This window comes from Phascolarctos cinereus, unplaced genomic scaffold (genome assembly GCF_003287225.1).
Source record: "Phascolarctos cinereus isolate Bilbo 61053 unplaced genomic scaffold, phaCin_HiC Scaffold_1;HRSCAF=81, whole genome shotgun sequence".
NCBI classification, from domain to species: domain Eukaryota; kingdom Metazoa; phylum Chordata; class Mammalia; order Diprotodontia; family Phascolarctidae; genus Phascolarctos; species Phascolarctos cinereus.
In genome coordinates this window covers 275,518,857-275,540,504 of record NW_027555514.1, presented here as the reverse complement: position 1 = coordinate 275,540,504, position 21,648 = coordinate 275,518,857, and the positions used below count along the sequence as shown (strand labels likewise).

Here is a 21,648-nt window from a genome sequence, read left to right as displayed (position 1 = left end):
ACTGGCAACTCTTAAAGACCATCTCCTAAGCCATAGAGGGGCGGTGACCTACAATGGTAGATAGATTACTACCCATATGGAAGGATTAGAGATTCCTGAAGTGCTGAAATACCTAGTAAATTAGTAAATTAGGTTTTAAAGCAATGAAATTGGTTTCTTTTGTAATCCTATGTACTGTATTTTATATATTTAAAAACATGATTCAGAGGTGGGGTCCATAGGCTTCCCTAGATTGACTGCCAAAGGGACATAGTATACAAAAAAAGGTGAAGAGTCCCTGCTTTAAAGGAACATTATGATAATTTCCCTTAGATTGTCTACCAGAATGCTCAATAGAACCTCTCTCTCTAAAAGAAATGACAATGACTTCATTAATATTGACCTAAAGAGTTGACTGGCCAGCAATCAGTCTTCTAGCCCCATCATGAATGGCACCCAGAAGCATCAGCTCTGAAACCTAACTCCAGGGGTGGGATAAGGGGGAGATGGAATTTTTCTAGTTTTGCTGATGGCTGGATTTGAACTCTGGTCCCTCTGAGTTCAATATATATTTTAAATATATAATATTTATATATTATATATAATGGCTGCAGGTCTTGGAATACTAAAGTGTCTGAAGAATATAGGTTGAGGATCACCCACTCAGCAATGGACAGGAGTGGGGTGGGGACAGTCAGGATTCGATACATTGCAAACAAGCAATCAGGAAGATAGAATGATATCAAAGATACCCTTAGAGAAAGACATAGCCAGAAAAAAAACGATGGGCTAGTCAATAAAGCAATGGACAACACACAAGACAGCCTGCGGGCGCCATTGATAATCATGCAATGTTAAAAGGACATGAGGAAGATATCCAGGACATGGGACAGACCCCTGTGGTGAATTTATTAGAGGATGTGGGCAAGTTGCTTAGGATGGGTAGGAGTGGAGGGGTGATCTGCATCGTTGGGAGGAATTTCCAAATTGATGAGTTCCACTGGGAAACTGGAGTATTGATGTCTAAAGACTTTGAGCTATGAAATCAACCAGGTTTCCATTTATATATGTATTAGTGACCTAACTTCAAACTTTAATAGCCACCATTAGCTTCCCATAGAGTGAAATACACACACACACACACACACACACACACACACACACACCCACACACATACACACACACACAGAGCAGATGTTGTTGGGTTTTTGGACTTACCTTCCCGAAGCTGGCAGCGTTAACAGGTTGGGTGTCATTTTTCTCACAGAAATCTAAGTAGTGCATATAAAGAGCACTCCGTGGAATGCAGACACCTTCTGCAATCTCATAATTCTCCTCCAGCCTGGAGAGACAATGCCAAACCAGCCCATTAAGTATCAATAGATTGGTTACTATTTATTGACAATCCATCAATCTAGAACAGAGGAAAGAGTTCTGGCTCTAGAGTCAGATGATCTAGGTTTAAATCCCATCTCTGATATCCACTACTTTGTGGCCTTGGGCAGGTCATTTTCCCTATGGGGCAAAATGAGGGGGTTAAACTAGATGGCCTCAAAGGTCCTTTCCAGCTCTAAATGACCTATAGAAAGATAAACAAGAACTGGACCAGACGAGACGGTGTGGAGGGGAATCCATTGAAATACCACAGATGTTGGCAACAGGGACCTCCAAGGTCTTCCAGCCCTACCCCTTCTGTTTCCTTTTGATCACTGTGGGCTGTTGAACAGGGGAATAACTGACGAGAAAGTGTGATGGCCCTGGAAGAGGTATGCAATGTGCCTTGGGAGTGGCAGGGACTTGTAAACTAGCTATAATGCTCTAGGCAGGCAGTGCTTGCATTAGCATGGTAGTATCAGAAAAAGAGAAGAGAGGGAAATCTGAAAGATATTATGAAGCAATGAGGGCAACATTTGATATAAGGGATAAAGATGAGGTAGAATCAAAGGTGACAGTGATGTTTCAAATATTTATTTTGGACAATTGGATAAAAGTTTTAAAAAGCACCAATCTGACAAAGTCACTCTGCCACCTCTCCCAGTTCCTCAAGGACCTTATGTGGCTCCCTGTTACCTCTGTGATAAAAGACAAAGTTCTCGGCTTTGGCATTTTATCCTGCCCCATCTGGCCTTTCTGGACTTTCTTGAGCACTGCTGACCACACTAGCCTACTTACTGTCCCTTTTCACTTGAAAGGCCACGCATGCCCCATCTCTTTGCACAAACTGTCTACTTAGCCTAGAACGCACTTCCTTCTCACCTTAAAAAATATCCCATTTTCCTTCGAGACTCAATTCATGTGTTCTATCCTTTAAGGAGACTCTTTTGTCTCCCCACAGTTGTTAGTACTCACTCCTCTTCCTCAAATGAGCTTGTATTTGCTTATCACTTTACATCTTATATTTTCCCCAGTAGAATGTAAACCCCTTGGGGGCAGAGAAGTGCCTTGCTTTGGTTTTGTCTTTATATCCTCAGCATCTGCAACAATCAGTGCCTGGTGAATAATTGATGTTTGTTGAATTAATGAATGAATTTACATCTTGAGTAGAATGTAAGCTCCTTGGAGGCAGGGACTGTGTGGGTCTTGTCTTTGTATACCCAGTGCACAGCAGAGTGCCCAGCACATAGTAGGTGCCTAATAAACATTTGTTGGATTGAAGGACGAATTGAGGGTTGTTGATTGAGTAAGCAATTAAGAAGCCTTTACAATAGTGTTATAATAATTTTGTCTTGGTATCACAGCACTTTACACAGAATAGGAACTTAACTGATGCTTGAATTGGAATTAAATTTCAATTGACTTCTCAACCCAACTGTCCCACTTGGTTTCACATATGCCTGTCCAATACATTTGAATTACAATTTGGGGGCTGAATTTTTTTAGGGACAGGATTTTATCCTTCATTTACTTATTGATTCAGATCATTCCCTTCTATGCATTTGGGTTACAAAATCCATATGCACACACAATTTAAAATATTCATTTATTTATATAACTGTGGAAGTTAGCTGACATTTATTGGGCATCTGCTACGTCAAAGCATGGTGCTGGGCACTATGGAAGATACAAAGCCAAGCAGCATGCAGTCCCTATATTTTCACAAGGAGTTTACAATCCCATAAACACTTCATTCCTACAGCTCTTTAAGGGTTACTAAGATTTTCCCCAAAGTGAATCTACAAAGGAGGGAGGCAATGCAAGTATTATTGTGCTTACTCCCAACAGGAGGCAATTAAGGTGGGGAGGGGTTAAGTGACTTATCGAGAGTCATACAGCTAGTAGGTTTTTGGAGCTAGGCTATGAACCGAGTTTTCTCATCCCAGGTCTTTCTTTCCATGGCCTTACACAGTCTCTCTAATCTTGTAAGTCAGCTAATGAAATTCAGTTCAGTAAGTATTTAAGTGCCCAGCAAGGGGAGCATAGATTTTAGAGCAGGAAGAGATCTCAGATATCATCTAGTCTAGGGATAGGCGAGGCCACAGGTGGCTTTCTAGGTCCTTGGGTGCAGCCAAATTCTACAGAACAAATCCTTTTATTAAGGGGTTTTGTTCTGTGACATTTGGATCCAGTCAAAGGGCCGCACTCGAAGACCTAGAGGGCCACATGTGGCCTCAAGGCTGCAGGTTCCCCACCCCTGATCTAGAACTTCTTCACTTACAGAAGAGAAAGCTGACTCCATCAAATTAAAGCCTTTCAATGAGTTACTCATCTGGCCACTGGACCCAGATGGCTCCAGAGGAGAAAGTATGACTGGTGACTTTGCATAGCCCTCCCTCACTTAAATCCAATTCACCTGAATGCCATGGCATCACCTCCCTGATGTCATGGTCCTCTTTGAGAACAAAGGACAAGCAGAAGCAGCAAAGAGGAGTAAGTGGTCTGTCTACTAGGATGTGCAAATGAAACAGTCCTTGACTTCAGGGAGCTTACATTCTAATATCAAGCACAGGCATAGATACTTAATTGATAAAAGAAAATGATACAGATAGAAAAACAGATAAAAGAAATGAGTATCCTCCCTTCCAAGGCAAAATGTCAGGACGAGGGTCAGAACAACTCTAGGAGTTGGACAGCTAAAGAAAGAATCAATCCCCAAGGAAGTATTAAGCACCTACTATGTGCTCCATAGATACTGTGCTACATTGGTGTTGGGGATATGAGACAAAAATGGAGTCTAGCATCTCTCTGTGGTCTAGTTAAAACAGAGAGAGAAACCACTGATCTCATGAAATATTTTTCTGTCAACCTCTTCTCAAAGAATTTTAAATGACCACACCTATTTGTCGACCCTGATCCTGGCATCTGGCTGTGAAACAAGCCCCCAGGACTCACAAGGAAAGGTTAAATTACATTATTTTCAATATTCCTGCCAGGAGCAGCAAACTATTGTTATCAGATCTGGGCAACTGGTTTGCAGACTCTGAGCTAATTAAGCAGTTACCTGTGAAAGCCTGATTCCTCCCCAATAACTAAATTTCTATGTATGTTTTGTCCCTCCGACAGACCCGGCTTCCATTGGAGTCATTTGGGCAGTTTATGACTATTTTAATAAGCTCTATGGACAAATGAATGCAATTGATTCGTAAGGGAAACATCTCTCCTTTGTGAGTTTCCACAGGAATATTACTGCGGCATCTTTCCCCCAAATTCATAGGCCTTCAACAAAACCTCTTTTCAAAGCCCAGAGAATCTGCTTATGTCCTCTTGTCACTAATTGGGACGTCAGCTCCCCTGGCAGAATGAAAAGCTGTTAATTATTTCTCTTCATATCTGACGAAATTTCCCCCTTTTCTCTTCTCTTTCAGAGGGGATCATTAGCCTGACATAGTGAACAAAGCCACGTTAGGACCTCAACTTCTTAATGATCAAAAAAGAAAAATCCCCCCACTCAGTCCATTTTCTTATCTTCTGTTTAACAACTTTATCATATTTGAATTTGGCCTCATCCTATTATGGAAAGATAATGAGGCTGCTGGTCTGCTAGCTAACCATTCTCCACAGGGCGCATTTTTAAACCCTCACTGAAGGTACAGACCGTAACGGTCTAGAGTTGTCTACACCAATATTTGCAATAAAAAAAGTCATAATATTGAGAGTGCTTTGTCCTCGTTTTAATCTTAAACCTGAGCTTTCCTGAATGCACTTAAGTACATATTTAGTGGGATAATGGAAAATGTTCTGCACAGGGAGAAAACCTGGGTTCAAATTCTGGTTCAGACCAACTCCTGTAAGCCAGGTTTTGTTTTGTTTTTTCCTATAAATGGAGGTAATATGTGTCCTAGTTACTTCAGGGGTCTGGCGCAAGGGAAGCTTCTTATAAACTTTAAGAGAGGATGAAAGGCAATATGATGTAGTGGAGGTGAAACCCCTAGCCTTAAAGGCAATAGGCCTGGGTTCGGGTCTTGACTCTGACATATGCTGGCTGTGTTCTGGCCAAGTTACTTAACCTCTTGATCCTTAGTTTCCTTATCTGCAAAATGGAAACAATAATCTTGTAGTAAGAAGTAGTCTGGTATTGTAGATAGAAAATTGTCCTCACATCCCAAAAGACCTGATGCCTACTGTCTGTGTGACCCTGAGCAAGTCACTCGCCTCTCAGAGTAAGTGGTCTGTCTACTAGGATGTGCAAATGAAGCAGTCCTTGGCCTCAGGGAGCTTACATTTTAGGCAATTCTCTAAAATTCTAAGTGACAAAATAAGTACCAGATCTATATAACTGGAGGGAGCTTCCCCATGCCAACGAAACCAGACGTCCCCCAAATGGCCAGAAATAGGAGGCCTTACGCCAGTTTTTAAAAGTTTCTGTTATTCATCTCTTTACAGATTTATCTGGCTCAGACATTTTTTAGCAAAAGAAAAATGAACAGGACTTCATAAAACACATCTGAATCTGAATCACTATTTAAGGCTTTAGAAAAACCTAAAACCAATGGAAAATTTAGGAAAAACTGGTTTTGGAGATAGCTGAGTCAGCATAGGTAGAAGATCAGTCAAGCATTTATTAGGCACCTGCTATATTCTAGGCTCTGGGCTAGGTGCTTGGGATAGAAGTACAAAGATTGATTGTATGTCCTTAAATCTTTACACAACTCTTCATATATCCCTAGAGTTAGAAAATTAGCTCCATGAGGGCAGGGATTGCATCAAATATTATTATTTATTAACGGATAGCACTTACTAGTGGATAACACTGCATAGCTAAGAATGCAGTTCAATGAGCCAGTCAATTTTCAATATTCATGCATTTAACTTTTATGACTTCATGCATTCACATGATTTTATCAGTAACTTCATTTGCACTTTCATGTTGACAACCATGCACATTGGCTGCTATGCTCAGTGGAGAAAAAAATGTAAGGAAGAGATAGGCAAGTTTGTGGAGAGGCTGGTATCCTACCAGGTGCTTCACTGATCTCCTTCACCCCATCATTGTAGAGTGAAGAACACCCCATGCATTTATTGCATACAATGCTCTAACACCACCATTTGACACAGGTAAGATTCAGGTTAAAAAATATTTTAGGTTTTTTTTTTTTGTGGTGAGGCAATTGGGGTTAAGTGACTTGCCTAGGGTCACATAGCTGAATCCAGATTTGAACTCAGGTCTTCCTGTCTCCAGGGCCTGGTATTCTATAAAATGTTTTAGTTTTAAGGATTTTATTTGCTGAACAGCATATATGGTACTGTAGATTTCATGTGATACAAAAAGTGAATATTGTCTGAAATAATTTTCTTTTTGCTTTTTTGGTGAGGTAATTGGGGTTAAGTGACTCGCCCAGGGTCACACAGCTAATGTGTCACGTTTCTGAGGCGGAATTTGAACTCAGGTCCTCCTGACTCCAAGGCCGTAGCTCTATCCACTGCGCCACCTAGCTGCCCCAAATCAATTTTTTTAATTGACAAAAGGTCATAGAATTCTAGGGAATCACTAATGAGAAAAATATATTGCATGTTAACTAATTTTATTTTGTGTACTGCATTTTAAGGGTTATTTTATTTATGGGTTAATGTATCAGGAAAAGTGCATGTTATCAGAATTAATGTTCTGTTATAGATAACTGCATGCAGAAAAGTACATTTTCAGTAATTTTTAATGAAATAGTACAGGTTTTGGTGGTTGTAAGAACCTAAGCCTTTATTTTCCATAGTTTCAGTATATCACATGGCCCCTGCCCTCAAGTATCTTACAACTGAATTGAGAAGACAGGACAGGCAAGCACACACATGTAAACAATTAGAGAAGAGCAGGGGACAGCACGCCAGAATTTCAGAAAGGCCCTCTGAGGTAAGTAATCCAGCCCTTCCCTAAGCATAAGTAACGTCCACAGCATCCCGGACAAAGGCCTGAGTTTGGACTTGATTTGGTGGATGGTTTGGGGGCAGGGGAATACAAAGTAAGAACTGTGCTCTAGGAAGGTTCATCTGTCAGTAGTGTGGAGGATGGACTTTGGAGGAGAACACCAGTTGTTTTCATCCTCCTAATGACTTGAGTCTGACGTAAACACTGAGTAACATAATCTGCCCCCTCAACACTCAGCCTGTCATCAGTTAAATTGATGTGCAGTGCAGGTCTGACCTTTCCCTTTCATTTACAGGAACTAGACTAGATTTGCTGCATCTGAAGGTCAATAAGGTCTGGGCTGCGGGTAGTGCTTCAGTATGAGAGCTAAGAAAAGGGGGCAAGCCACACTATGGCCCTGGTGCCATCCTCTGGGCCTCTCCATCATGCCCCAGGAACCTTCTCATCCTGCAAGATCACTTTCCTTCATACCTTCTGCCCCTGTGGTCCCTCTCCCCCTCTGATTGGAGGGCAGAGAGCTCTCCTCACAGAACCCCCATTGGAGGAGGGTGCCATCTCTTCCTTTTCTACCCAGCTGCACTCCTGGGTACTTCCCCATCATGCCTGTCCTCACTAATCCTGGTATCTTCTTCCACCTCTGTCTGTGCCCATGCCTCCATTCTCCACTTTTATTTGTTGTCTTCAATGCAGATTGTAAGCTCCTTGAGGACAGAGACTGTCTTTGCCGTTCTTCGTATTCCCAGCTCTTTACACAGTGCCCGGCACATATTAGGTGCTTAATATATGTTCACTGACTAACTACATGACATACTAGCCCACTAGTCCATTCCATGCCCCTCTTTTCTCATTTCTGTCCTGTCTCTACCCTTCTCCTGTCTAGTTCTCTTGTCCCTCCTTCCTTGCTCTCCTAGACAGCCCTCCCTCACTTAAATACAAGTCACTTGAAAGTCATGGCATCACCTTTCTGCTGTCATGGTTCTCTTTGAGAACAAAGGATAAACAACAACATCTGTCTCTCCTTCTTTCTTCTTTTATTTCTCGTCATCCCCTCTTCTGTTTCCTCTTGCCCTTTTATTTTATGCCTTTAATGATTTATGGGTATTGGTTTGCCCACTCACTGAAACAAAAGTTTAAAAGTGTGTTGACTCCCACTTTGGACTGCCATGGCTTTATGTCTTCACATTACAGGGCATGAGAGATGAAGGTAAGCTTAAGCAGATTATTTAGCTGGTTGAATGCCCAAATCAAACAGGAATACATAACAGATTCATGAAAGTTGGAGAAAATCTCCAATAAAGTGCACCAGGGATCTGTCTTTAGTTTTGTTCAACATCTTTATCAATGATTGGTTTAAGGCAAAGATGTAATGTGTCAAGTGTATTATTTATACATGAGCTGAAGCATCGTTTTCAGTTCTCCCACCATATTTTAGGAAGGACATCAAAAAACTAGAGGGTGTCCTTAAGAGGGCAGCCAAGTTAGTTAAAAGATTGGATACCATGGCTAAGTTAAAGGAGGCTTGGAGAAGGGAATACATAGAAAGGACATGATAATTTTACTTAGACATTTGAAAAGCTGCTATGGCAAAGAGGGAGTAGGATTGTTCTTCTTGGGCCTGGAGGTCCGAATTAGGAGTCAAAGAGTAAAAATGGTGGAGACAGGTTTTGGCTAAACCTAAGAGATGTACCAAAATGGAATGGGATGCTTTAGAAGGTAATGAGTTCTCTGTCACTGGAGGTCTTCAAGCAAAGATTGGATGACTACTCATTAAGAATAGAAGGGATTCCTATTCTACAAGGTCATTTCAGATCTAAGAGTTTGTGGGTCTAGGATTCCATAAAAGGCTATATTATGTCACTTTTGAATAGAGTGTTGAATTATAAGTGGGAATAAACTTACACTTGCTGACTTTACCAAGCAGAGAGGGTCCAGGAGCAGCGTCTTTCTAGAAAATCTATGTTTCATAGAAAAGATGCCAAGCCCAGTCTTCTTCCTGAATCATTATGGCCTCATGAACATTACAAAGAGGAACCTAAATTGGGCTTGTGAATTTCTGACTTTGGAATTTGAAAAAAAAATCAGACAAATTGCCCAGGGGCTTAATTTAAAAAAAAAGAAAGAAAGAAAACTCAAATGAGAGACAATGAATGACCATTTAATCTTTCCTTCCCTCTTTTTGAGAAGGCCATCCCACACTCTGTAAACAGCTGAAAAGGAAAATGTCTCCGATTTGACAGGACACAATGGATCTAACACAACACGGAAATGCCAGGAGATGTGTGCGGGGGATGGCGAGAGCAGGGGGAGGAAGGCCTTCCTTGATGGACTGGCACGGAGGAGGCCTGAGTGATCCGACGTTTCCATTTCTAAATTTTCTCCCTGAATAGAGGCCATTGTGTGAGCAGGATTCCAGCAGCACTGAGCATCCCCAAGAGTGTTGGGATTTACTAACCCTTGTGCCGGAGGAAGCCGGAAAGTATCGGGCAGAAGGCATTTTTACAATATTTGCCTGTTTTCTTCACGGAAAACCACGTGGTCCAATTATCATAGGCTTTCTGGCTGGCATATTATTTGTTCCTTACATAGAAGGAGTCTTGGGGGAAAAGGGAATGATGCAAATGGTGTAGAGAAAAGGGAGGACGGGTGGGCAGGAGAAACAGAATTCCCACCCCCAAGGGATGGACATTGGAAGAGCTCACCAATATGAAGCCAGTGGCTCTCAGACTATATTGTTCCAAAAGGTGATTCAATCAATAAACATTTATTAAGCTCCTACTGTATGCCAGGTATTGGGTATACAAAGATACAAACAAAAATTCCTGCCCTCAAGGAGTTCCCATTCTACCAAGGAAAATAAGAAATAGGCATCATGGAGGCAACTCTTAAATAAATTAAATTCTTCACACAGCAGTATTTGATAACATTCTTCCACCCATCCCTTGAGATAATCTGTGCAAGAGAAAAAGTGCTAGACTTGGAGCTAGGGGGATCTGAGTTCAAATCCCAGCCCTAACTTAGTAGCTGGGCAACCAAGCATGGCATTTACCATCTCAGAACATCAGGGTCACTTCTCACATGGAGACACTGATTCCCCATTATCTCCCATGGACAAGAGGAAAGTGCTTTGTAGACTCCTCAGGGCTAAAGAAAGGTGAGTTCTCATTATTAAGTCCTATCCCTTGTCTTATGTTGTAGGCTTACTTTGATTACTCTCCCATAAGTACACAAGAAACCATGGTGAATGATTCATGAACCCCGTCCAGAACACTCTAGGTAGCCCAGAGAGTCCTAGATGCAGACTCTGCCCCCCCAATCCAATGAGGAAGTCATAAGCAAAGAACGGCCTGAACCAGTTGGCATACACATATCATTTGGGGTTGGGGGGTTGGGGTGGAGGGGCCAGATTGGGAATTCCTAGTAAGGAAAATCCCTTCCTCAGATACAGGTCAGTATCTGCTAACAAATTCCTAGTGGGAGAGAGTTTCCCTGGAGCACAAAAAGGGAATTTGCCCAGGCTCACACAGCAACCCATGATCGTCCTCACTCCACTCCCATCATTTGTGTCTCCATCAAATCATGGAGCTGGACCAGGTAATTTCCCCAGGTCCTTTTCACCAGCATTGGTGCAAGGAGAGGACACTAAACTGAAAGTCAAGAGATCCAAGTTTGAACCTCATCTCTACAAAATACTGTGCAGGCAACTCACTCCCCCTCTTTGAAGCCTTGGTGTCTTCCTCTGTCCAGTGAAGTGGCTGGATCAGATAGCCTCTAAGATCCCTTGCAGCTCTAAAGCCTTTGCTCCATAAGAGGCATGTGCTAATAAAAATGAATATGCCCATTCTTTGCATCATTAGGAATCCCAACTCCTAGCAGGTCTTCTCTAGAGAAGCATCTTCTAATGGTCTGCCCCCAATAGGGAGTGTTTAGCTAAATGCAAAGGATGGGACAGGGTCAAGTCTGCTACAGAAAAATGACAAAAACCAGAAACAATGAGGACAGACTAACCCTAAAGTAACCCCTCCTAACCCTAATCTAGTAACCTCTAACCCTGACACAGACAGTAAACAGCAAAATTGGGGTCTACCTATCCATCTATTCACCCATCCATCCACCCATCCATTCATCTATCCATCCATACATCCATCCAACTATCTATCTATTTATCTGTCTATCCATCCATATCTCTCTCTTTCTTTCTATCACACATACGATTAGAGATGGCAGGAACAAACCATAGGGGTCAATGAGTTCAACCTCTTCCTTTTACAGATGAGGTTGGCTCAGAGAGGTTGTGACTTGCCCAACATCTGCGAAAGAAGGGAGGAATTTCAAAAGCTAGAGATGGGGGAGTTGATTAGGGAGAATCCATCCCTGGCATCAGGGATGGTATGTAAGCAAAAACACTATCAGAATATCAGTAACAATGAAATGAAGTGTGGAAATACAGCTATGGGTTACCTACCACTTCAGTCCATTTTCCTATTTTGATACTGAGAAATATGCCGATGATGGATGTCACAAGATGCTGCAATTCTCCAGCCCGGCTAAGAGTTTAGCATTTTCCACACAAATGCTCATGATAAAGTTACCTGATTATCATTAACAATACCAATCATAACCCACATTCATATAGCACCTGAAGATTTGTAAAGTATTAATTTAAAAGGTTAAAATGATTTTTTCAAATTTAAAACGTATGATTTAAAAGCCCATTGTCTCTCTTCATTTCAACACCAGTAGAATTGGCTCAGTCAGCTCCATGGGCACGAAGTAGGAACACATTATTGGGGCTTTATCAAGGCTTTTCTAGGGAGAGACTTACCACTGCAGGGTGGCAGGCGTCGAATGGGGTTTGGACGCTCGGTTATTTTCTTTCTCCTCATCTGTGAAAGGAAAGGGAAGGAATTAGATTCAGTGGGAAAAGGCAAAGGGTCTTGACTCTTTGTTGGAATCATGTGTGCCTGCCTGTTTGGTCTCCCATCCACAATTAGAAGCCTGCCACAGACACTTCATATCCCTGGTGCAGTGGGCAGAAGGCTGAAGTGGAAGTGAAGAGCACCTGGGTTTGAATCCTGGATTCTGCCTCTTAGTAGCTGTGTGACCTTGGGCAAGTCACAGCCTCTCTGGGCCAAGGTCTCTTCATCTGTGAAGGGACAAGGTTAGGCTAAGAGGCCTCCAAGATCCCCTTCACCTCTAGACCTATGACCCTATGATCATCGGACATACTAGGGAAACTAAATTAAACAGCGGCAGAGAGCAGCTCACAAGGCCATAACCGTGGACCTCTGGGGGAGTCTTCTACCCAGCCGGCGAACAAGATTAGATTGTGAGCTTCTTGAGGGCAGGGGCTAACTTTTGCCTTTTTTTGGTATCCTAGCCTCAGCACAGTGTCTGGCACACAGTAGGTACTTAATAAATGCTTCCTGACTATTGATTATTGATAAGAGATCATTAGAAAGGAAAGCGCCTAAAACTTTTATTTGCTCTAGTCCAGGGGTGCTTAACCATTAGATGGTAAGCTTCTTGAGGGCAGGGGCTGACTTTTGCCTCTTTTTGTATCTCCAGCACTTAGCAGAGTGCTTAGCACATAGTAGGTACTTAATAAATGTTTATTGACTGACTAACAAGATACTACTAATTCGTCCCTGTCTTCAAACAGAATTTCACAAGACATTGCAGTTCTCCAGCCCAGCTAAGAGCTTACCATTTTCTATACAAATACTCTTAAGGCTTTTCACATAAGTTACCTGATTTATCATTCATAATGACAACCATAACTCACATTCGCGGGATGATCAGGAGTGTCTAGCCAGGGGGCCTAAAGCAGGAGGCACTGATTCTGGGCCAGTATCCAACCTGACACACAGACTCCATCCTATGTAACAGCCCCGCAATGGCTCTTTGAGAAAGGGAATGCCTGGCCTCAGTGGAGCCCTGCTCTCTCCTCTTTATTTACTTGCTTTGTCTGAATGTGGAATATATAACTATAGGCAGGAGCACCAGTGTAGGAGCCCCCTCCACCAATGGGTCAGAGTGGGCTATGGATTAGCAAAGTATCCTGTAAGGTCAACGGATCACAGATCTCAGGCACCTTGACTTGTTCACTCATTTCAGTCTGACTCTCCGTGGCCCCATTTGGGGTTTTGTTGGCAGAGATACTGGAGCGGTTTGCTACTTCTTTCTCCAGCCCATTTTACGGATGAGGAAACTGGGGAAGTGACTTGCCCAGGGTCACACAGCTAATAAGTGTCTAAGGCTAGATTTTAAGTCCTGACTCCAGGCCCAGCGCTCTATCCACTGCACCACCTAGCTGTAGTCCAACCCTCACATTTTACAGATGAGAAAGCTGAGGCAAGAGGAATGCGGTGACTTATGCATGGTTCCATAGCTAGTGAATAGCACAGCAAGGATTCTAACTCAGAACCTCTGACTCCAAACTAGGGACCTCCCCCCTCAATGCCACCCTCACAGGGTCCTTTTCCCAGCTGGCCTCTCTTTCCTTTCTGTTTCTGTCACTTTTCTCCTTCCTCCAAGGTCCACTCCAGTCCCCCTTCCTTCCTCTGTCACGTGGGGGAGCTCTCCCTTCTCTGAAGGCCCAGATCCCTGCAGGACCAGAGGACCTGGTGGCACATTTATTATTGGCCTTGTTGTGCCCTGATGCCCCACCCAGATTCTAAGAGAGGAGACGCTGCTCCTAGCCTGGGGCCTTGGCACAGACCAGCTGTGCTTGGGATGTACCGGTTGTTCATTGGCTTTAAGAGTTGAAAGGAACCTATATCAGATGTGTGCCATCTTGGGGAGGGAGAGAAGAATTTAAAACTCAAAAGCTTATGGAAGTGATTGTCAATAAATCAAAATAAATTAATAAAAGAGTTGGGAGGAACCTCACAGACTGTCCTGTCCAGCCCTCTCATTTTAGAGATGAGGAAACTGAGGCACAGAGAAGTAACATTTAGAGATTTAGAGCCAGAAGGGACCTCATAGGTCCTCGAATTCAACCCTCTTGTTTTATGATGAGAAAACTCAAGTCTGGAAAGATTAAACGACTTGCTGAGGGTCATATAGCTAGTAAATGGCCTAGGTGCAATTTAAACCTGTCTTCCTGACTCCGTGGGCAGCTAGGTGGTGCATTGGATAGAGCACTGCACCTCAAGTCAGGAAGACCTGAGTTCAAATCCAGCCTCAGACACTTCCTAACTGTGTGACCCTGGGCAAGTCACATCACCCTGTTTGCCTCAGTTTCCTCATCTGTAAAATGAGTTGGAGAGGGAAATGGCAAACCACTCTAGTCTCTTTGCCAAGAGAATCCCAAATGGGGTCACAAAGAGCCAGACGTGACTGAGCAAAAACAATTCTTTCACCTACAAAGAAAGCACTTTAAAGTTCCTCACAGCGTGGCCATTTTTTAACTCTCCAATCTTATTACACATTGGCCTTGTTGCTGACCTTCACACCTGCTACTCCATCTCCCCCCCTCCCCCCTCCCCCAACCTTTGCCTTGGCTGTTTCCAATGCCTGGAACACTCTCCCCCCGCTCACTTCTACATCTTGGAGTTCTTGATTTTACTTCAAGACTCAGTTTGCCATCTTTTTCAATACCCTGAGGAAGATAAGAAAAATCAAATCTCAGGGCAGGGCTGTCATGGCTTGCTGGGAAGGAACTGACAATCTGCCTGTGGCTAGTAAACTCCTACCTCCTCTTCTCCTAGTCCAGGGTCACACAGTTAGTAAGCATCTGAGGCTGGATTTAAACTCAGGTCTTCCTGACTCTAGGCCTGGCACTCTATCTATTGCCCCACCCAGCTCTAGTCCAACCCTCTCATTTCACAGATGAGAAAACTGAGGTCAGCTACCTGGGCAAAACATTCCCATCTCCCATCTGCCCCAACCCTATCAGGTCTACTCTCTCCTGTTTCATTGTGCCCTCTGAACAAACAGCCCTTCCTATTAGACCTCTTCCCTTCAGCCTCCCTTCACCTCCTCACAATCATGGACACCTGGCTCTCACCCCCATCCCCAAAGACCCTGCATCCCTGCCCCCCCAGTACCGACTGTGCTCCTGGACGCTGCTCCAGAAGGAGGAGCGGGTCTGCAACTTGGCCTTCTCCCCCACCTGTAGATCCTCAACATGCCTCCATCACTCAGCAAGCTTTTCTTCTTTGAACTCTCTCCACTCAGATCTACTACCCAATCCAAATCTTAGTTGCCATAACCTCCCCACCCCTAGTTCACTCCCTCTCCTCTCTCAGGAATCCAGCACCCAGCTCACAGCCATCCTTTCCCTCACAAGCCTTGGTCCCCATACCTGGGAACTTCGATATACACACCGACGGCTCCTCAAAAAGTTTGGTCTTTCAGGCACATCAGTGACTATAACTGAACTCCACCCCTCCCACACACAAAGATGGTGGTATCTTTGAGCCCATCACTTGTAACTCTTCTGCTTTTCCATAAGCTGGGACTCTGACATTCCCCTCTCAGGCCCCAAACTCTTGTCCTTCCTTCTATCCCTCGGCCTTGATCCTTCTAACCCTATTCCTCACCCTCCTCATGACCTCTCTGTACTTCCTCTTACCCCTTCCTGTTTTCCCAGGCCATCTCCCTGCTTGGGCCTCACTTTTCTGTCTTCATAATCTTGACCTACACTGGTTGCCAAACTGTTTTGATTGTACAACCCTCTCAACACAAAATGTTTGTACGTGCAGTCTAACACATGCATATTTATTTTTAAATCATCTACATGTATGCCATACTCATAACTTTGTATATTATGAAGCTTGCACACACAAAAATTAAAGAAGGATGAGATACAGATGACATAATACTTCATCCTAGAGTCAGTAGGAGCCACTGGAGTTTCCTGAGCAGAGGAATGACATGGCCAGACCCAGGCTTTAGAAAAATCACTTTGGCAGCTGTGTGGGGAACTGGGAAACGGAGAGACTGGAGGCAGGGAGAGCAATGCATAAGTAATAGTCTAGGCAAGAGGTGATGGGGTACTGAACTGGAACTAGGTGTGAGTGGAGAGAAGGAAACGGATGCAAGAGATGCTTTGGAGGAAGAAACAAAAAACTTTGTCAACCGATTGGGCTGGTGGGAGGTGAGGAGTTGAAGATGACACTAAAGATACAACTTTGAATGACTGGAAGGATGGTAGAGTCCTCAACGGTATTAGAGAAGTTTGGGCAAAGACTGGGTTTGGTGGGTCTAGGGATCTGGACTACCATTTTGGACCCTATGGCTACAGTGAACCAATTCAACTTTATACTCTCCTTTGCTCTCAAATTCTCAACCTTTTTCACGTCTCTGTTTATGCTGTTCCAAAGTAACCTTGGATTACTTCCACTATCCACCTCCGACCATCTACCATCCATCATCCACCTTCTTTCTTACACTTTCTACCTTCCATCTTCTGTCATCTTCCACCTTCCACCTTCCACCTTCCACCTTTTACCTTTTACCTTCTACAATCCACCATCTGCCTTCTATCTTAAAACTTTCTACATTCCATCTTTTACCATCCACCTTCCACTATCCACTACCTATCATCCACCATCCAACTAAAAAGACATAGAAGAGGTGGAGATAAGGGGCAGTGACTGAGGACAGATGGATGAGGTGGAAAGGCCCTATAAAAATGGTGTCAGGAAAGCCAAAAACCCAGAATGAGATGAGGCTCACAACAGGTGCTAGACAATAAAAGGGGCTTTGGGTGGGTGAGGGAAAGGAAGAATTGGCTCAGTGTCCTGGAAGAACTCAGGCTTTGCAATCAGACAGCCTGTGTCCAGATTCCTGGCCTGTCATGATAACCTGAGGCACACTGGACAAGCTGTTTAATATCTCTGTACCTTGGTTTCTTCTGTTATCTAAAGAGACAGGAATTAGACTAGATGATCTATAAGGTCGTTTACAACTTTCCCGCTATGATCCTAGGAAGGCGAAAGAAGGGCTAAGTCTGTTGTTGAGAGTGAACCAAAGCTCAAAGATGGGTTAACACTGACTTCCGCTTCCGAGAGCCAAGATGGCAGAGTAAAAAGGTAGTTGCTTCACCCTCCCCTATCAACCTCTGAAAACACAGAAAATATCACCCCAGAAAAAAACCCTGGAACACCTGAACTAGAAGAAAGATGGGGAGCAGCAGTGCAGCAGCCCAGCAAATGGGTCTCCCAGTGCCTCAGCAAAAATAAGGGAAGCAGCACTACAAAAGGCCCCAGACGGATAAGTACCCTACAGCATTCATCTGAAAAGAGCTGAAGAAAGCAATCTAAAGTCTTCCTAAAGTCCATGCCTTGCTGATTCCAGCCCAACACCACGTAAGCTGTCAGAACCTCCAACTGTCAACCAGGAGGAAATCCTGAAGCCCAGGTGGTAGAGCAGGCAAACACCAACACCTGGGCCTCTGAATGCCTCAGTGAGGGTGGGGAACTGGTGGAAACCAGCTCAGAAAATCACCAGGTGCCTCAGCACTCTACCACAAAGGAATCTCCCAGTGCATTAGCAGAAACGAGGGAGGCAGCATTGCAAGGGGCCCCAGGCAGATAAACACCCTGCAGCACCCATCTAAAAGGAGCTGAAGAAAGCTAAAGGAAAGGAAAAGCAGGCAACCTAGAATTGCCTGAAAGTTCCAGCCTTGCTGATTCCAGCCCAACACGAGGTAAGCTGCCAAAACCTTACAGCCTCCAATTGCCAACATAAGAGGCCCCAGCACACAAAGCCAGTGACCAAGACCTAGGCTCCCAACACAAGAAGCTTGGGTCAGTGCCCTCTGTTCCCCAGCAGGAGAGCTCAATCTCTTTAAAGGCCAGGGAATAAAGAAACCATGAGTAAAAAGAAACGTACCATAGATTCATATTATGAGAAGAGTGAAGATCAAGACAGAAATTCTGAAGAGGACAACATTGTCAACAAACCACATCTGCAACATCAAAAGGGAATATGAACTGGTCTGAAGCCCAAAAAGCCTTCTTAGAAGAGCTCAAGAAGGATTTTAAAAGTCTAAAGAGAGGTAGAAGAGTCCTTAAAAAATACAATTGGCCAATTGGAAAAAAAGTACACTGAAGAAAACAAATCCCTTAAAAATACAATTGGCCAATTGAAGAAGGAAGTACAAAAACTAACAGAAGAAAACAATCTGTTAAAACTAGAATTGGACAAATGGAAACTAATGACTCTATGAGAGAAGAATCAGTCAAACAGAAACAAAAAAATGAAAAAATGAATGAAAACTTAAAATACCTCATCGGTAAAATAACCAACCTGGAAAATCGATCCAGGAGAGACAATTTAAAAATCATTGGACTACCTGAAAATCATGATGAAAAAAAGAGCCTGGACAGTATCTTTCAGGAAATCATAAAGGAAAACTGCCCTGAAGTCCTAGAACCAGAAGGTAAAATAACCATAGAAAGAATACACCGCTCACCACCTGAAAGAGATCCCAAATTGACAACACCAAGGAATATAATAGCAAAATTCCAAAATTACCAGATGAAAGAGAAGGTGCTGCAAGCAGCCAGAAAGAAACAATTTAAATATCATGGAACCACAGTCAGGATTACACAGGACCTTGCAGCTTCTACATTAAAAGACTGCAGGGCATGGAACATGATATTCCATAAGGCAAAGGAGCTTGGATTGCAGCCAAGGATCAACTACCCTGCAAAAATGAGCATGATTTTTCAAGGGAGAAGATGGATATTCAATGAAATACAGGACTTCCAAACCTTCCTCATAAAAAGACCAGAGCTCAACAAAAAATTTGATCTTCAAGTACAAGATTCAAGAAAGACATAAAAAGGTAAATGGGACAGAAAGATACAAAATGTTGTTAATAAGGGCGGACTGTTTACATCCCTACAAGGGAAGATGACACTTGCAACTCTTGAGAACTGTATTGTTATTACACCATGTTAAAGGAGTATACATAAAGGGGGTGGATATTAGTTGATTTTGATGTAATGATAAAAAAAATAATCAAGTGGGTTAAATGGATCCAAGTAAGTAGATTAGTCTGATCTTAGAAAATGTACTGAGAAAGGAGGAGGCAGACAAGGGTAAATTACATTACAGGAAAAGACAGAAAATCCTATTACAGCAGAGGGAAAGAAGGGAGGGGGGTGAGCACTGTTTGAACCCTGCTGTCATCAGATTTGGCTCAAGAAGGGAATAACATAATCAGTTAGGTATGGAAATCTAACTTGCCCTATGGGCAGTAGGAGGGAAAAGGGGAAAGAAAAGGGAGGGGCGATGGAAGGGAGGGAAGAAGCAGTGGGGGCAAAGGGGAAGAAGGGAAGGGGGAAAATAGAAGGGAGGAGAGACTGAAGGAGGTGGTGGTCAAAAGCAAAGTACTGGTGGGGGGGGGAAGGGAGAGAGGAGAAAGAAAAGCATAAATGGGGGGAAAAGGATGGAGAAAAAGACACAGATAATAATCATAACTGTGAAAGTTGAATCGCTATCTTTTTTTTTCTCTTCTGTTGAGTTTTGTTTCCTCTTTATGATGGCTCCTCCTATTGGTTTAATTTTTACTTACAACTTCACTAATGTGAAAATACGATTAATAGGAATGTAAATGTATAGCCTATATCAGATTGTGCACAGTTTTGGGGAGGGAGGTGGGGAGGAAGGGGCAGAAAAATTTTAAACTCAAAAGCATATGGAAGTGACTGTTGATAAATCAAAATAAATTAATGAAAAAAAAGAGAAAAAAGGTGGGTTAACACTGCACAGACCAGGAGCAGCTGATCACTCCCTACATGGTGCATTCCCACTTATGCAGCCCGGAATCATGTTTCTCTCTTTACAGCACACTGACAACTGGGTGAGTGTGACCTTGTGTCTCACTGAGATCACCAGATATTTTTTTTCTAAAAACTACTGTTACAAAAAACCAGCCCTTCCCCATCTTTGATTTGAGGGGCTCACTCTTCCTCCTTTTGTGGCCCCTCTCCATGCCTCCTCTCCCTATTATGATTCCGTCCTCCTTTCCTCTTGTCCTTTGCAATGATCTCCTTACTCTACATTAGACTGCATTCTAGTCTGGTGGGAAATCTCACCCAAGCTGGGACAACAAACAGGACCACAGCTAGAAGAGACCAGAGTTCCTCTTGTCCAACTCCATGACTTTCCTTGAGCAGACTCGAGACGGCCAAACAGGCAGCAAAGCCCATTATTTCTACCCCATCACTTCTTCATCCATGCCATTTTCTCTACTCAGACTCATTGCCATCATCCTAGCTCATCATATGTACAGCCACTTTTCATCCAGACTATTGTCATAGCCTACTAACTGGTCTCACAGACTCTTGGGTCTCCAGTCTCTAATCCACATTTCAGACAGCTGCTGAAACAACAAACACCTTTCCAAGCTATTGATCTGCCCATATCTTTATCCCACTCTAAAACAACGAATGGCTCCCTATTGTCTCCAGAATAAAATATACCTGGCATTTAAGGCCAGCCACAAAAGACTGGCTTCCTGCCCAGCCATGTACCAAAAATGACTCCCCTTCATATATTTTACATTACAGCCAAAGTGGGCTACTAGATCTTCCCTGATCCTGCCCTGGGCAGGGCATGGATCATAATCCTTATTTTATAGTCTGTTGTCAGGGATTCAATGTTGTTTCCTCCATTTATTGACAAGTTTCATCACCGGAAAGTGATAACATTTTTTTTGGGTCAGAACAATTCATGAAGTGTGAAGGCATGGCCATCAGCATTGATGGAAGGAGCTATATTGGGAGGTAGTGAGTTCCCCATCACCAGAGGTCTTCAGGTCACAGCTCCATGACTGCTTGCCATGGCTATTATAAAAGGGACTGTAGTCCATGTAAAAATTAGACTAGATGACCTCTGAGGTCCCATCCAAAGGCTCAGTTTCCTCTTTTGTAAAATAGGGAAAAAACAGACTAACTACCCCCCCCATGCTATCATAGGGAAAGCACTCACTGCGTGCTCTAACATTTTCCTTAGCAGACCCCAACCCCCTCTGTTGTCCGGCCATACTGGCCTTCATGCTGACCTCCACACATGATCCCCCATCCCCAGCCTCTATACTTTTGTACTGGCTATCCCCCAGGCCCAGAATGCTCTTTCTCCTCACCTCTCCATCTCTCATAATTCCTGGTTTCCTTCAAGACAGTTTAAGCATCACCTTCAGGAGAAGGTCTTTCCTGGGTCTCCTCAGCGGCTAGTGCTTTCTCTACGCTCAGGTTACTTTATATACATTCTCTCTCTCTCTCTCTCTCTTCTCTCTCTCTCTCTCTCTCTCTCTCTCTCTCTTCTCTCTCTCTCTCTCCTGAAGACTCCCTTGTTAGAATGTGAGCTCCTGAGGACACAGTTGAGAGTTACACCTTGAAGTTATTATAAATTT

The 21,648-nt window shown here is 43.3% G+C and overlaps 1 protein-coding gene across 3 annotated transcripts in view; it reads right to left on the bottom strand.

Annotated features, from left to right (window-relative positions):
* The window catches only part of RFX4 (regulatory factor X4), a 131,494-nt gene that overhangs the window by 67,153 nt on the left and 42,693 nt on the right, over positions 1 to 21,648 (bottom strand). For all 3 annotated transcript variants that reach the window (XM_020982427.2, XM_020982428.2, XM_020982429.2), the window contains exons 3-4: positions 12,100 to 12,160; positions 1,199 to 1,322 (exon numbers count right to left, since the gene is read on the bottom strand). In XM_020982427.2, coding sequence (XP_020838086.1) covers positions 1,199 to 1,322; positions 12,100 to 12,160 — 185 coding nt within the window. The remainder of the gene's footprint in view (positions 1 to 1,198; positions 1,323 to 12,099; positions 12,161 to 21,648) is intronic.